Source organism: Desmodus rotundus, chromosome 11 (assembly GCF_022682495.2).
Source record: "Desmodus rotundus isolate HL8 chromosome 11, HLdesRot8A.1, whole genome shotgun sequence".
Lineage (NCBI taxonomy): Eukaryota > Metazoa > Chordata > Mammalia > Chiroptera > Phyllostomidae > Desmodus > Desmodus rotundus.
Window position 1 is genome coordinate 27972136 of NC_071397.1, and position 17476 is coordinate 27989611.

Sequence of the window (17476 nt, forward strand, 5' to 3'; positions counted from 1 at the left end):
GGTAGATAAATTAGGGCATTCCTATTAATCTATTCAATATTTTTAAATTAAATGTACAGAATTTGGTCATTGTGAATGACCACTTGAGGGCGCTGTTCACACAGCAACAGATAATTTCCTGGCGTTATAAAATAAAAATTACCTGTCCTTCTTTTTAAAAAGGAGTTTTTTTTTAAACTGAAATCTTGAAAACAGCTGGCTGTAATATTGGAGGAGTTTCTTTTTTTCAGTGCACGTAGACTCCTACTTGCATTTTACTTTCATTGCCATTTTTACAGGCCAAATGACATAGGATGAAGGCTGTTCGTAACCTGCTGATTTATATATTTTCCACCTATCTCCTGGTTATGTTTGGATTTAATGCTGCCCAAGACTTCTGGTGTTCAACTTTGGTGAAGGGAGTCATTTACGGATCGTATTCTGTAAGTGAAATGTTTCCCAAAAACTTTACAAACTGCACTTGGACGCTGGAAAATCCAGATCCAACCAAATATAGCATTTACCTGAAATTTTCCAAAAAGGACCTTAGCTGCTCTAACTTTTCCCTCCTGGCTTATCAGTTTGATCATTTTTCTCATGAGAAAATAAAGGATCTTTTGAGAAAGAATCATTCTATAATGCAACTCTGCAATTCCAAGAATGCTTTTGTTTTTCTACAATATGATAAAAATTTTATTCAGATTCGTCGGGTATTTCCAACCGACTTCCCAGGATTACAGAAAAAAGGGGAAGAAGACCAGAAATCCTTTTTTGAGTTTTTGGTATTGAACAAGGTGAGCCCAAGCCAGTTTGGTTGCCATGTGTTATGCACTTGGTTGGAGAGCTGCTTAAAATCAGAAAATGGGAGAACAGAAGCATGTGGGATCATGTATACAAAATGCACCTGCCCTCAGCATTTGGGAGAGTGGGGGATTGACGACCAGTCGCTGGTTTTGTTAAATAACGTGGTGTTACCCCTGAATGAGCAGACCGAGGGCTGCCTGACCCAGGAGCTGCAAACCACCCAGGTCTGCAATCTTACCAGGGAGGCCAAGCGACCGCCCAAAGAAGGTAAGTGTCCAGCAGAAAGGGGAAGGTGGGGGGAGGGGGCGGCTGGGGATGGAGTTAAAACTTGCTGCTTCAACTCGTGGGCCTCAGTGTTGGACCTTTAAATCTACAATTTTTTGGATTAATTTGCTCTATGATCTTCACTGATAAAGGTCTCTTAGGCTTCAGGGTTCAAAATTTAAGAGACGGGGAGGTGAGGATGGGATAGTTCTCAGCCACATGCTCCGGAAGTGTGGCTGGAATATTCAGGAGAAAAGATGAAAAAACGCGTAGCCAGTTTGCGTTGGAGATTGGTGAGGATTAGGCTGCAGCCCTTGGGAAACCTACACACACACACACACACACACACACACACACACACACACACACACGACACCTGTGAAATAGATTTGTAGCCATCTCCTTTAGGCTCCAGTCCCCTTTACTTCCTCTCTCCTTTCCTCTCTCCCACCATCTCAAGGGACCCCTTTCAAGGTTTGAGGCAGCAGGACTAAAAGGTGACTCAAAGTCAGTAGCAAGCCTGTTTGGACCAAATGACTTCCTGATACATGTTACAAGGGTGCCCCCCCCCACCCCTACAGGTCCGTGGTGTCCAGATGCTTTGCACAATAAATCCCTCGTGCGCACTCTTTTCTTGGGTCAAGAGAACCCCACTGGAAGCACCAACACTGGGGTCCCCAGGTTGTGAAACCACGTGCGGGTAGTGGAGGAGGGCGATGTTAAAACACAAGCTGATTCTCTAAGATAAAACCTGATATCCCTCTGGCGTGATGTTTTGCTCCTCTTGGTCCCCTGTTGATATACACGAGGAGAGGGAGCTGTCTGAGACGAGCTAGATGGAAAAAACAGTGCAACGGAAATGCGGAGGAAGAAGAAAGTAAAGGAGTGATTTATAGCTTTCGCCAATCCCCAGTGGGGGAGCTACCACAGGATTTAAGATTGTGTATTATGTTTAATAATGCAAGAAAGCTGACATATTTTGAGGAAATTAGTTTCCTGTTTGGATGGTTAATGGATGTGTGCCATTCGTTTGGGGTCACGGCTGATAAAGATTCGTTCTTGCTCCCAAACCCTGCAAAAAGAGTGTGTGTTGATTTTTTATGCAGGAAATGTTTTCTGATCTCCACAAAGATCCCTGTCTGTGGAAAGGGACAGCCAAGCTCCAGTCCCTCTTTCCTTACCCTCCCCCAACAGAAGTTGTCTTTGTGGCCAATATAAAATTGACACGTTGTTGGAGAATTTTATTTAAGGGTAGCCAAGGCTTTGTAAGGAGGGAGGGAAAGAGAGAAGGGCTTAACTAGCTAAATGCGTTTTCTCTGCTGAAAGCAATTTGGGGGATGGGAATTCTGGGAGAGCAACCGTACGCGGGGCAAAGATGTGTAAGAAAATAAATGCAGACTAATGGCAGTGGGAGAGGGGTGAGAAACCTCTAAGATTTCTACAGGTCCGCATTTCAGTAACATCTGTGACGGAAGAAAACAAAGTGGTTTTAAATTACAGGAGTTCTTTTCTCTGGTAAAAACCCCAGAGAAGCACTTGGAACTGCAGGGATGGTATTTAACACCATTTAAAACTAATTAGTGTCCCCTAGAATAAAAAGCTACAGTACACACAGAATATGTGACGTTACAGGCTGGCTAATGAGATAACTAACACCAGAAACTAGTTTTTGTTAGGGTTATTATTGTTTTATAAAACTTAGCAGATCTGTTTCTTCAATGAGTACCATTCGACCATCAAATCAACTGCTAACGGCAGTGGAATTTGAATCCAGTCCCGCAGCCCTTTCTTCGTGAATGGCTTCGAGTGACAGGAACAAAGTTGTGTGCAGGGGAAGCTTGGTCTTCACGGATTTTGCTGGTCATGGTTGTGAGGTGTGGGTTGAGAGAGTGCTGGAATGTATAGAAATTGGATTTGACAGCCATTTGTTTTGTGAATGACTATGAATGAGTGATTGTAGACATTAGATGGGGGAGAATGTGCATGTCTTTTGGCTAATTAGCTGGCAAAATGAGAAAGGAGTCAACAAATACATGATTATATTAAAGGCGTTAGCATGTTACTAGAATTGACTAGGAAAAGTTCATCCAATAGGGGAAGAACATGTGCTGACATTGCACAGCCTATATTGTAAATTTGTGCTTTTTAATTGTAATCCTGAGTCAGAAGGGTAAGGGTAAGTAGTTTCTGATGACATAATTGTAGCTGCTGCTTTTGTCAGTAATCCTCATGAAATATATACAGCACTCCTTCTTACCTCATTGAAAGAAGACCCTTTTGGCTGTGCTGCATTGTATAAAATAAATGTGAAGACCTTCATATTCTGAATTTAGTCAAAGTATATTAAATCATAAATATTTGAGATGAATGATATGTAAAATCTTATGAAAGAATTATTTAATACCACTTCAAATAAACTACTATATCATGATATTTACATGGCTTGAGTTTAATAATTGCATATAGTTGTGCTACTCATAGCTAATATTATTCTGACATTTCTTTACTTTTTATGGTAATGTGTAAACCCAGCTTTTCAAATGAGGCTTTAAAAAAGTCCATTTATATTTTATATTACTTTGTGATTCCTATTTTCAGTGGAAAAATAGTTAAAGTATCCTGTACGATATCAAGGGAATACACACAAGATTATTCTCTACAATTTATGACTCCTATTTTATTCACTGGATTAAGTACTGATGCCAAAAGAATTAAGTAGCAATATTTTCCACATCATGGAAGTGGTGCAAATTGGAAGAGAGGGTCTTGCACTCAGTAGGCCCAACCCCAGACCGTTCTGTGCCAGGCTGATGGTGAGGGCAAAGGCATACCAAGTGCTGAATATTTTCAAAGTATCCATTGGAATTACAAAATCATATTTAGTTTGTGTTTGAGAAAACTGTAGCCCCCCAGAAATGAGATGTTTTGAGACAGTATTTCTACTAAAATACTAGTTCATAATATATTTATGTACTGGAGAATTTCATAGCCAGAAAACAACAAGAAGAAAAGTATCACCATTTATAGTGACAAACCAACAATTACAAATGTTTTCTGGAGTATGTTGTAAATGTAAATCACTGGAGTCATGCTTCATTAAAGTGTTAAATTTTAGGACATTTAAATACCTTCTTCTTTAAGATCACAATTGATATATTTGAGAGTAGCATGTGATTGTAGAAATTTAGTTGTCATTCCCCAGTTTTTTTTGTGAAATTTTCAAAACCAAGTACATCAGCAAAATGAAGCTTTTTAAAAAATAATGATGTCTTATTTCAGGCAGTTACGAAACTATATATATAATATATTATATATACATACTGTGTATATATAATATGTAGACTTTTTTAACAAAGGAAACTCAATGCTGTTTTTCTGGTTTCCAGATACAGGCTTGTGGATAGACTGGCATTTATTCACAAGGTCTTTGCTGTGTTTCCCAGGATTCTTTTCTCAAAGAGGATTCTGGACTGTATAGGCTAAAGTATAAATGGTGATATAAGATCTAATGTCTTACTACTTCCTTTAAAATAAATAATTACAACAGTTTTGGCAGAAAAGTTCTACGCCAGGATTTTTAAATCACATAAGAAGCCTTAATGGAACCTTTGTTTCCTACTTATATCAATGGTGCTAATTATGTGAATGGAAATTGGGATCCCTGTATAGATTCCAGGAAATCTGAACACACACACTCATTTGTTTTTCCACTCTGCTCCTGCTAATCCTTGATATTCTACCTCCCAAGGGAAGCCCCACTGTGTACCTGTGTGAAATCTGGCCTCTGTGTGTATATGTTTACAGTATTAGCACGTCTGGCATCTTGAGCAATTTGTATCCCTATCAGTTCACGTGTTCCCATTTCTTTCTACCTCTGCTCTTTTTGCTTCATTACTGTTGCAGCCACTTCTCTGTCTTCCTCTTTACCCTCGTTTGATCTTACTTCCTTTCTCATCATTGCTATGATTCCACACTCTTTATCAGAATGTGGAACATTATACAAGCCTGTTGTTCCTTGAAGAAGCAGAGCCTGAAGTTTGCCCTGCCCCTTAGCTGGATCCCACAGCCCTCCGCACATACTGTAGTGTTGTGGCGTTTATCATATTGCAGTATATTTTTCATTTATATTTCTATCTCCTTCTACTAACTTGGGAGTTCTTCAAGTGTAAAGACTGGGTCTTCAAATTGTCTAGGCTAGCCTCAACAGTGCTTTAGTAAATATTGGGTGAAATCTATATTAAATAAACAAAACAGAGATCTTAGTAGGAGAGAGAACAATAAATTGATTACAGTCAAAAGAATAAAAGGGCATCATTTGGGGAAAGCAACCACCTTTGACTTTATTTTAGGGGAAGATAGCTACCATTTGTCTCATTTCCAGTTCCATTAATGTATTACTTATGCTAGCTCCTCATTTATTATTTACTTATCATTTAATAAAATTTTAAAAGAATGGGAAGAATGGAGGTATTAAGAAATAATCTTAATTTTATGTATGCTTATTTTAAGATATTAACAGTAAATATCATTTTCGACGTGATTATCTGAACAAAACATGTAAGAAAATTTGTCAATTTCTGTCTGTTTAACTGTCTTCATTTCTGCCTACATTTCTTCTGGTTCTGGTATCACTGACACAGTAATATGACATTTCTTAAATACTGTCTTCCACAGTTTGAAGTCAAACATATAAAAAAACCTCTTTCCAAGGAAGAGGAAAATAGTGTTTGCATGTCATGCCCAGTGCTTCTGTTATTCCTCAGGGTTAAGGCCTATGAATATAGTCATATTGAATGTTACTAAAATTGTAGGCCTGGTGAATTAATGTCACAATTTTTACATTTGCCATTTCAGAATTTTGTCAATTTAGGAAGCAGCTCATATGTATTATTTAATGAAGCAAAACTCCATTGCATGGCAACATATTTTGTAGACACGACCCTGAAATAGCAACGCGAAGATCTGTGTGTTGTGTGAGTGTGCGCCGTGCCGCACTCCCGTGCCCAGCTGTGTGTTTCATGTTTTTCTGATAGCTGTAGATACATGCACTGCTGGTTCGTTTCCTCCAAAATGGAGATGGGAGTTTTACTTTATTTGAATCTAGCTTCATTCATTCCTTTATTTACTTCATTTACTATTGGAAGCAATATTACTGTTAATCAAACATTTTTATAAAATATGGTATTCATTAGAATAAGTCTGCTATTATTACCTGTAATAGTCATCTGGCCCTTGGATCTGAAATCAAAGTCCATTCATAAATATACTTTTCATTTTCAAAATGTCCTGTGCTGGGTTTTAAGATCCTAAGCAGAGAAAGCTGGGTTTGAATCTTCTCTTCCACTTATAACTGTGTTATTCTGTACTACTACCTTTCCTTACTAAGACTATGTTAGTAATGCTTATTTCTCAGGGTACAGGAGAACAGGAAATGATGTCAAGTATTAAAAAAAATACAGTTGGTGGCTTGGAATATCTTAGTTCCTGTCAGCCTTGTGGATATATTTTCCCAATTCAATTAAATAATAAAAATCAGAGAGGTATTCAGTTTTTCTAAGTGGTTCACTTCATTGAAATGAAAGGTCTGTTTTGGTGTAAGATACACGTGCATCCCTGAAGTGACTCAGGCACCTTGTAGTGTCTTTGCAAGTGCTGGGACTTCACCGAGCTTGACTTACCATCAGTCTGTTGTAGTAGGGTGTTGTATTAAATGAGATTGCACATGTAAAACACTTAGTCCAAGGTATATTAGGGCTCTCGATTCAGTTTTTGAAACCTCTTTTTTATCTTCTAGCCATCAATGATAGATAACTAATAAGTAATGTAGTAGATTGTCATTTAATTATTTGAACTTGTTTAGGAAAATTAGGGGCATTTAATAAAGGATCATTAAACTTTTGAATGGACGTCTACCTTGTATTAGATAAAGAAAACATAGCATCTCAGGACATTGGTGTTGATGGAGGCATGACTAATACATCAAATAGATCAAGCCAGCGGCGTGTGAGTCATCGAGGCCTGGGAAGCTGTCCTTTGGATATCATTGCTGAGAGTTTGCAGAGCCATTTAAATTAAACAGTTTCCAAGTATTTTACTCTTTGCTGAATTATGCAAAACTAAGTCATGTTTTGCTCTCTGCTTTGAAAAGGAATTATCTTGAAATGCTAGTCTGTATTAAAGCATTTGAAAAAAAAACATAGGACTTTTTAGGGGGTTTTTTTCACTTGTGATCAATTATTAGAGACTAGCTATTAAATTCCTCCAAAGCCTTACATATTCAGATAATGAAAACAAAAAAAAATTGTTAGTACTCATTTGAAGACTCCAATATTTTCTTAGAACAAAATTTACAACAGGCCATCTAGAACACTTCATAAAATGCCAAATGCTGTATGTTCAGTTATCTTTAAATGGTCAGTTAGAGATTTTGTTCACTTGCAAAGAATGACCTAGGTACCTATCTGCTAAGCTAATGTATGTCTTCTAGTTTGCACAGAAGGTGCAGTAAATAACAAATACATGGTAAACACACTAACATAGAGCTGTTTCTCTTACATTTAACTGAGTTAACAGGAGTCTTTTTCGAAATCTGGCAAGTTTGCTGATGTACATTTTCCCCCAGACCAACCCCTTATCGCACATTCTTTATGCTTGGAACATGCTATAAAATACGAAGGTGAAATGGTTTCTACCATTTTAAAGGAAATAATTTACCTCTCAGTCTAATTCTGGACATTATATTCTCAAATTATTTCCTCCAAATAACAAGTTTCTTTGGGATTGGGAGTTAACTGGGAAAAAATAGAGCAAATATGCCCATGGAAAACTGATAGATCCAAATTACGATATTTAGAATATAATTTAAATGCAGTTATATATAAGAAAAAGCATTAAGACAGTTGTGGAGTCAGCCAGAGGACACTACCTTGGTGAAATCACTTGTCAGCAATAAATACGGTAAGGTACTAGCAATGTCACAGGAATATTTGCTCTCAGAAATGTAATATCTAGTATAATACTCCCCCAGTATAATATTCATACTCAGAGCATTCATACAGTATCATTTCATGACATTTCTATTGGTGTTCCTTCCTTTTAAGATAATTTTAAAAGTTTGATATTTAAATAAACAATTTCTACACTTGCTTATCTAAGTAGTAATAGTTTATTGTCCAATAAACACCTTTTTAACAAGAAGCTTCATCTATAAATCACTCCTACTAAAAGAAGTAAAGTATTTTAATAAACATTTTATAAATTAAATAATATAATAAAACTTAACATTGAGGAAGTGCTTTAGTTTACAAAGCTCTGTTGTCCATATTGATTTATTTGGGTAATAACTGTGAGATTTGTGTTGGTTGCTCCATTGAAATGTGCCAATTATATAGAATACCCTAAAGACTGTGGTTTTTCTTTAACAATTTTAATACCAATTGGTTCAAATAGAAAAACTGAAAAATGTTAGTCATTTTTTAACTGTTTCTGGAGCACTTGAATCTGAATCACAAATTGTCATATTTATAAGGGACTTTAGGCATTATCTAGTCTAAATCTTACCTCATTAATGGAATCCCAATCCTCAAACCTATGGTGAGATCATTATTTCAGCTGAACATAAGTCTTCTTGGAATTTATATTTAATACCATCTCTATAATGTAAAAGAGGCCCAGTCATTTCGATCTAATATTTGACAGAGCCAGTCATTAAAAAATAACATGGTCTCCAGGCAGGATAATAATCAGTGTACTTTGCTGAATTGCTTAATACAGACTAAGCTCTATGAATTAGCGCTTTCATTCATTGTATTTTTGTTCTGTCTGGTATATATTATCCAAACAAATGTGATGTAGGTCTCAAAACTTACTGATTTGCAGCCTAAGTTCATTAAATGTAAAAAGCAATGCATTTAAGTTCAGAGTCTGTCTAGATTTACTAAGATGATTTATCAAAATCTATCTTGGATTATCATTTCATTTCATTCTAGTGAAATGTGTGTTTTGGAGAACTAACATGACTGACATTTTTAGTTATCTTATGGTACATTGAGAAATACTGTTGAGGGTGGGAGAAGAGTGAAGTCAGAGGGGGGTAAATGATAATGGAAAAAAATAAAATGAAGAAATCACAGCTTCTGTCACTGGCTACTCATAATTGTGCTGTGGAAAAGAGGACAAAACTCTCTTTTTGTCTTTTGGAAGGCAAAAATCTGTTTGTATAGCCAGTGATGGAAGCTCCTCTCTCTCCTTTCGGCCTGGGGGTAGTAATGGATCCCAATGTTTCTAAACCCAACTACTGGTTACTCTCTTCTCAAATCACCTCAGTCGCGACCCTAATACAGGGGATGATGTGTGGTCTTCATGGTAGGTGACTTCTGATTACTTATGAGAAGGTCCAAAACCAACATTTTAAGTGCTCACCCTTTCTTTTAATGAAATAAGAGGTCTTATATAATAACCAGCCTCTTTGATGATTGGTATGGAGACCAGCCCAAGTAAACAGAAAAATAAATAATAATTTAAAGAATTGACTTAAGGAAATTTGAAATCGGTTGACCATTTATTTAAACTCAGTTGAAATGTTGTTGTTTTTACACTGAATCCAAACTCAATATGTATCCATCTTCATAACTCCATTGGATTAAGGGTTTCTAAGTGTTTTTCTATATTTACCTGTTAATTTATTGATTGCTTAGCTCGTTTTAAAATTATGTAATGTTTATACATTCATATATATCATATGTACATTTTTTTTCAATGTTTATGTGAGCCTGCAATATTTGAACTGGCCTGCACAAAGAAAGTTTTATGAGTTGGTAACTAAAAACAAATAACATTAAGGCTCCCATATAAAACATAAAAAATACTAACATATTATAATTTAGTTCTAATTTTATATAATAATAAAAACATAAAATGAAAATCAAATTTCAGTTGCTAATATTTTATTTTGCATATTGATTTCATTATCCCTCTCAAAGCGAACCAAACACACATACACAGAGCTTTTCTTTCTTCTTTATTTCATTCTAAGAAAGAAATTGAGGCAGTTAAGTTTGACCTTATAGTTTCATAAAGAAATTACAGGTTTGTTGTTGTTGTTTTTACTCTTCTCTCTGTCAGTCTATTTCATATCAAGGAAGGATCCTGAGAGGAAAAAGAAGTAACTTCCAGAGCTAAAAAAATGGTTGAACTTTCTTTTTTCTAAATTTCTCTTGATGCAGAACTACATGATTTTTCTGAATAGGCAGTACATAAATATTTATTGTATCATGGATGCTTTTGGAAATATTTCTTATATTGGCTACTCATAATAATTGTAATGTGGAAAAGAGGGCACCTTTGGAAGACAAAAATCTGCTTATATAATTTTTCCACATAAATCTGGCATACTCTCCAAGTTCTGCTGCTTCTCCGTAGATTGAGAAATTTTTGTTTATTTTGGCTTTCCGGAGAGGTCAGCTTCTTCTACAGATATGTCAACTTGTGGTCAGCTCTCTTTGGCTGGCCTTGGTTTTATAATTTAGAAGTCAAACAGTGTCTATTTTTTAAGTGGTGCTGGAGAAATTACCTAAGTACATGGCCTTTTTACTCTTCAATAGGCTTTACTTTCTAATATGATGAAGTAAATGCTGTGGAGCACCATTGTTCCATCTGCACAGCATGGAATAGTTTAAGACCTTAGCTTGTAATATAAAAATCTGTTCTCTTTAAAATGTGTGGCTTCCTTCTGCTTAGTAGCGTCCCTGGAATTTTCTGACAACCATGTTTTGGTGTTCAACTGATCACAAAGCGCATGAATGAATTTTAGCCATATTAATAAATATTATATGTGCTTGCTTCTGGATCTGTATCCCGAAACCACAGAAACCACAGACATGCGACCAGGGGAGTTGGAAGCAGAACAGAAGTTGATCCACTAAGTAGTAAGAACTGATTAAGGCAAAATATATCAGTCCAAGTGGGTTGTGAATTAATATGACTGTTTTGTCCCCTTAGCAGTGGAAACATTTTTTCTAATTCATGTCATCATATGAAAAGATTTTAGAAATAGAGTTGCGTTCGTTGTAGTGGGGGGAGGCCTAGCACCCCACCTATGCACTTCTCCTTTCTTCCTATGCTTGTCCCAGAGGTAACTCTGATTGAAAAATTGCTGCAGAACTAGAAATCTTTGAGCCCCCATGTGAACCCACATATGATAAATTAATGTTAGAAACCTTCTTCCACTGAGAAATTAATATTTTCAGTGTTATGATCACCTAGAATGTTTAAGAACTATCATATTGATTTTACTGTATTTTACTTAGAATAAAATTCATAATCTGTCTAGGATGCTATGTAAGCATATATGGATGCTTAGTTTTTCTCCATAATCTCTTCCTCCCTATCCAGCACAGTAAGCGCCAGGGCCTAGCACCCACCCTTTATGCAAGCCCTCAGCCTATGCTGTCATGCCTCCTAGGCATATTTGATGCTCTGGGAAGTGTCCTACAAGCATTCTCTGTCACTTTTCTATCATGTGGCATCCAATCTGATAGACATTTGCTATCACCCACCAGGCATTAGTATCTCTGCCTTTTTTTGCAGAGACAGTGTAATGAAGCCATTGCTGTGTTTAGACAAGAGATGGGACTGCCACCCCTTCTCCTCTCTCTCTCTCACACTTGTGGAGTAAGAGACCTGCTGGAAGGATCTCTAGTGCCTGTCACATAAATACTTCCCTCAGAGTCTCTCTGGAGTCAGGCAGTCCTGTGGCTCCGTGTGTGACCTCCAGACGAGGGCCACAGTTCTGCATCTTCCTCTCTAGTCACCTGGATTCCAAACCTCTTCCACCCTAGGTTCCTAACCCTCCTGCAGATTTGCTTATTTCACTCATTCCTCTTGCACACATACTAGTTTACCTAGATAAATATGAATATAATTTCAGATTTTTTGTAGATTTTTAACTTTGATGAATATTCAGAAGGTATAAATTTAAGTCTTTATATATAATACTTGGATGGTATTCATTCTTTTTCCCTTTATTGTTTTGCTAATTCCCAAATAGTTCAGTTGTAAACTGTCAAAGTAATTGGAATAAACTAAAGTTATCAGGGCAATGAAAGTTATTTTGAATTCTTTTGATTGTTCACACATAACAGATATTCACTACAGAAGACAGCTTATTAAATCAACAACAGAAAGCATTATTACTATTAGCATTGAAATTCCATAGGTATAAGTGGATAATGGGTGTCATTAATGCTCTTATCCCAATAGTTCTGGTCTTCTACCATTCTGGGCACATGTGAGAATTGTGTTCCTGGACCACTTGTAGTTGGGTAGGGTCATGTGACTGTCTCTAGCCAAGGAGTTGTGAGCAAAAGCGACATTCGTTACTTCTGAGCTGGATCATTCCATTCCAGGAGTAAGATCATGAAGCTCTCACCTTTGGCATGAAGACCTGTACTTAGGGAGAAGGGGTTTCTCTGTCAGCCTGAGTCCTTGAATGACTAAAATTAGGGGGGCTCTCTGCCCCACACTCTCGCCGATCTGTGATGGTCCCAACCCATGAGCAAGGAATAACTCTTTCTTTTTTGAGACATCCTAGCTTATTCTAAGTGATATAATGTCCAAGTGGAGAAGACTGGGAAGTAGTTGTGTTGATTGGTGGTGCTAAAAGATGAGTAGACACATTGGTGATGTGCTCTGTCATTTGACTCTAATGATGTGCTGGCTATTTTGGCCTGACATTTTGGGGAAAGGAACTCACTAACATAGTCTACAATGTATCCTGGGGTAGCTCTGTTTGAATTTATTACAAGCAATGTTCTGTAACTCAGTGTTTTACCCTAATTACATTGTATATTTATATTATAAGAGGCCATTCTCTCAACATTTATTTAAAAATGTATTTTTACATTTTTTGTAACCTAAGTTTTTCAATATTTTCAAAGTTCACCAGATTAGAAAGGGTTTGTGGCCTTTTGTTGAGCCTTGATTGTCACAGAACTAAGTAGAAAGTTTTCATTTTTGCAGGGCAGCTCCTGCTGAAAGGTACAGACTTATCTCACTCTCCCTTCTTCCTCCTTCCTTTCATCCTTCCCTCCCTCCCACCCTCCCTCTTTTGTTAGTCCCCCCCACCCAGGTACATAGGCTCTGACTTATATGTGTTGATCTACACTTTTAATGTTGTAATAATTTCCACCAAATCTGTTATCATTAGATGTGTAGGTGGTCTTTTTTTTGTAAACAAATATTTCTATGGTAGCTCATGGGGAGTTTGTAATCACTTAGTAAGCAGTGCTTCATTAATCTTAACAATTTCCTTGTGAGGTTAATTATGTAGCAACAATTAACCTCCCCTTTGAGTAGGTGGGCTTTTGTCACATTGAGAAGTATTCTTACCACCCATGAGAGGAGGGAGGGGAAAAGTAGGCTGCTGTGAAGTTTAAACAAGCATCTGTGAGTTACTTAGTGGGTGTGAAGAGTTCTTCCCAACATTAGCGGTACACTGGCAAGTTTTGCTCTGTTGGGCTGAACCTTCCATTATTTCCCTGGCTTTCCTGTTCTCAAGAAGTTTGGATTATGATAAGCTCATTAGTTATAAGAGATACACTCCAGAATTCAAAGAGGGCTACAGAGGCCATTGAGCAACTGAGAAATTAAAACAGAAGTGAAAACACTTACTGAGTTTGTGTTCTGAAGAAAAATCATGGACAAAGTGAGTTGTCAGTTCACTGCCCACGTGTTCATATCTGATATGTAGGACACATACAGATAATAATCATTTATACATGAATGTGTAGCATTAAATGCTTACAGGTATTATATGCATATTTAATTTGAAAAGACAAATATTTTAAAATAGTTTGGGAATATATTCCCTGTTAAACTACATTTACTAACTAAATATTTGCTAAATATAAATTTAACCGGAGTTACTTAAGAGAAGATCATAAGAATGACAAAGAATAAAATACTTTTTGCAGTGGAAGCTGTAAACTTTAAGTTTCTTTGTTTGAAAATTTAATTGGAATCTTTTTAGTAAATATATTCAGAACAGTATTCTGTAGATCATCTTAGATATCAGAAATTAAAATTTTACTTAGGGTTTAAGAGTAAATCATTGCCAAACAGTTTTCAAAAAGCTAAAAACAAATACAGTTTTCAAAAGTGAACAATCTACTTACATTCCTTAAAAAAACATATGTCATGTTAAAATATGTTAGTGGTCTTTTACATTTCCCTTAATCATTTATTGTTTTCCTCCTTTGGAACTTTGCCACTTACTAGATCCCACACTTCCCACAGCTGTAAATTCAGGTTCAGATTTTAGTGGTAAAGAGTGAGGCTTCCTGGGTTTAAATCCAGTTTTCTCCATTTCCAACTCTGTGGCCCTGAGGATATTACATACTTCTCTAAACCTCAGTTTCTTTTTTTGTGAAGACATGATTATTTCGGCATCATAAATCAGAGATTGAATGAGGCATTTAGTGTAAAGTATTTGACCTGACCTTGGACTGTATAGTAGAAGCTCCATAAATGTTAACTTTCATTAATTGGATGGATGATTCTGGAACCCTTTATTGTATAGATTTATTTAATACAACAAATAAAATTTTGATTCATAATAAAAAGTAATCTAAGTGACCTTACAGAAATTAAAATGCCTGCTGGGTTGTTTGGGTATAGAAATGCACACTATTTTTAATTCTTTATTCCCTCTGACTACTCATGTTCCTGAGGAAAATAGAGTTAGCTGCCATATCTGTTCTCCTCTAGTCCTCATTGAAAAAATGAACCATGGGTGTGTACAACATCATGTTTTCTTCTTTTAAAATACACTAGTCACAAAGCAGGAGGGATCACAAAACCTGATATCAAACTGTATTACAAGGCCACTGTAATCAAAACAGCCTGGTACTGGCATAAAAACAGGCACATAGACCAATGGAACAGAACAGAGAGCCCAGAAATAAACCCAAGTCTCTACAGTCAATTAATATTTGACAAAGGAGGCAGGGGCATAAAATGGAGCAAAAATAGCCTCTTCAGCAAATGATGTTGGGAGATCTGGACAGCTATGTGCAAAAAAGTGAAACTCGATCACCAACTTACACCATACACAAAAATAAATTCAAGGTGGATAAAAGACTTAAATATAAGTCGTAACACCATAAAAGTCCTAGAGGAAAACATTGGCAGGAGAATCTCAGATATTCCACACAGCAACATCCTCACAGATATGTCCACTAAAGCAAGGGACATAAAGGAAAGAATAAACAAATGGGACCTCATCAAAATAAAAAGCTTCTGCATGGCTAAAGAAAACAGCATTAAAATAAAAAGAGAACCAACAATATGGGAAAACATATTTGCCAATGATACCTCAGACAAGGGCCTGATCTCCAAAATATATAAAGAACTCACATGACTGCACTCCAGGAAGACAAACAACCCAATTAAAAAATGGGCAAAGGGCGTTGAATGGGTAGCAGGAGCGAGAGCGGACCCCAGAGAGCCCTGAGCAGCACCACCGCTGCCGCAGGCCTAGTTACCATCACACCCCGGGAGGAGCCCTAGCTGCAGCAGCCGGCCCAGTCACCATCATGGCAACCGTGAGCAGGAGGCCAAGACCCAGCAGCCGCCTGCCACCCCCCACTCAGCGCTGCAGACACCAAGCCCGGCACCAAGGGGAGCAGCAGCCCAGGAGGCCTCACATTGGTGGCGCCTGCCAGTGGGGACAAAAAGGTCATCGTAATGGAGGTTTGGGGAACAGTAAAATGGTTCAATGTAAGAAACAGATACGGTTTCATCAACAGGAATGACACCAAGGAAGATGAATTTGTACACCAGACTGCCAGAAAGAAGAATACCCCCCAGGAAGTACCTTCACAGTGTAGGAGATGGAGAGACTGTGGAGTTCGATGCTGTTGAAGAAGAAAAGTTGCAGAGGCAGCAGACGTTTCAGGCCCTGGTGGAGTTCCAGTGCAAGGCGGTAAATATGCAGCAGACCGTACCCATTGTAGACGCTATCCACGTCGCAGGGGTCCTCCACGCAATTACCAGCAGAATTACCAGAACAGTGAGAGTGGGGAGAAGAATGAGGGATCGGAGAGTGCTCCTGAAGGCCAGACCCAACAGCGCTGGTCCTACCGCAGGCAACGGTTCCCACCTTACTACATGCGGAGACCCTATGGGCTGGACCACACTATTCCAACCCTCCTGTGCAGGGAGAAGTGATGGAGGTGCTGACAACCAGGCTGCGGGAGAACAAGGTAGACCAGTGAGACAGAATATGTATTGGGGCTATAGACCACGATTTCGCAGGGGCCCTCCTCGCCAAACACAGCCTAGAGGGGATGGCAATGAAGAAGATAAGGAAAATCAAGGAGGTAAGACCCAAGGTCAGCAGCCACCTCAAGGTCGGTACCACCGCAATTTGAATTACCTACGCAGACGCCCAGAAAACCCTAAACCACAAGATCGCAAAGAGACAAAAGCAGCTGATCCACCAGCTGAGAATTCTCTCCCGAGGCTGAGCAGGGCAGGGCTGAGTAAATGCCAGCTTATCATCTCTACCATCATCTGGTTTAGTCATCCAACAAGAAGAAATGAATATGAAATTCCAGCAATAAGAAATGAACAAAAGGAGCTGAAGACCTTAAGTGCTTGCTTTTTGCCATTGACCAGATGACTAGAACTATCTGCATTGTCTATGCAGCATGGGGTTTTTATTATTTTTATCTAAAGACATCTCTTTTTGGTAATGACAAAAGTGTTTTTTTTTTTTTTAAATAAGCCTGGTTTTTTTCTCACTACATCTTTAAAGATTTTTAAATTGTTTCATATCTGGTCAAGTTGAGATTCTTAAGAACCTCATTGTTAATTTGTAATAAAAGTTTACAACTTGATTTTTTTCAAAAAAGTAAACAAGCTGCAAGCACCTGTTAATAAAGGTCTTAAATTAAAAAAAAAAAAATGGGCAAAGGACTTGAACAGACACTTCTCCAAGGAAGACATACAGAGGGCCCAGAGACATATGAAAAGATGCTCAGCATCACTAGCCATCAGAGAGATGCAAATTAAAACCACAATTAGATACCACCTCACACCAGTCAGAGTGGCCAACATAAACCAATCAATAAACACATGTTGGAGAGGAACCCTAGTGCATTGTTGACAGGAATGCAGACTGGTGAGGCCATTGTGGAAAACAGTATGGAATTTCCTCAGAAAACTAAAAATGGAACTGCCCTTTGACCCAGCAATTCTGCTGCTGGGATTATACCCTCAGAGCCCTGAAACACCAATCCAAAAGAGCCTGTGCACCCCAATGTTCATAGCAGCACAATTTACAATAGCCAAGTACTGGAAGCAACCTAAGTGCCCATCAGCAAGAGTGGATCCAAAAACTGTGGTACATTTACACAATGGACTTCTATGC

The 17476-nt window shown here is 37.7% G+C and overlaps 1 protein-coding gene and 1 pseudogene across 2 annotated transcripts in view; both read left to right on the top strand.

The window, feature by feature from the left end:
- The first annotated feature begins 278 nt into the window (after positions 1 to 278).
- Positions 279 to 17476, top strand: part of ADGRB3 (adhesion G protein-coupled receptor B3) — a 693569-nt gene continuing 676371 nt past the window's right edge. Inside the window, exon 1 of one of the 2 annotated variants that reach the window (XM_053914265.1) lies at positions 279 to 1050. In XM_053914265.1, the coding sequence (XP_053770240.1) occupies positions 294 to 1050 (757 nt within the window). In that variant the 5' untranslated portion in view covers positions 279 to 293. The remainder of the gene's footprint in view (positions 1051 to 17476) is intronic. The other variant, XM_053914266.1, reaches the window with a different exon arrangement.
- LOC128779544 (Y-box-binding protein 1 pseudogene) lies at positions 6949 to 16816 on the top strand (annotated as a pseudogene).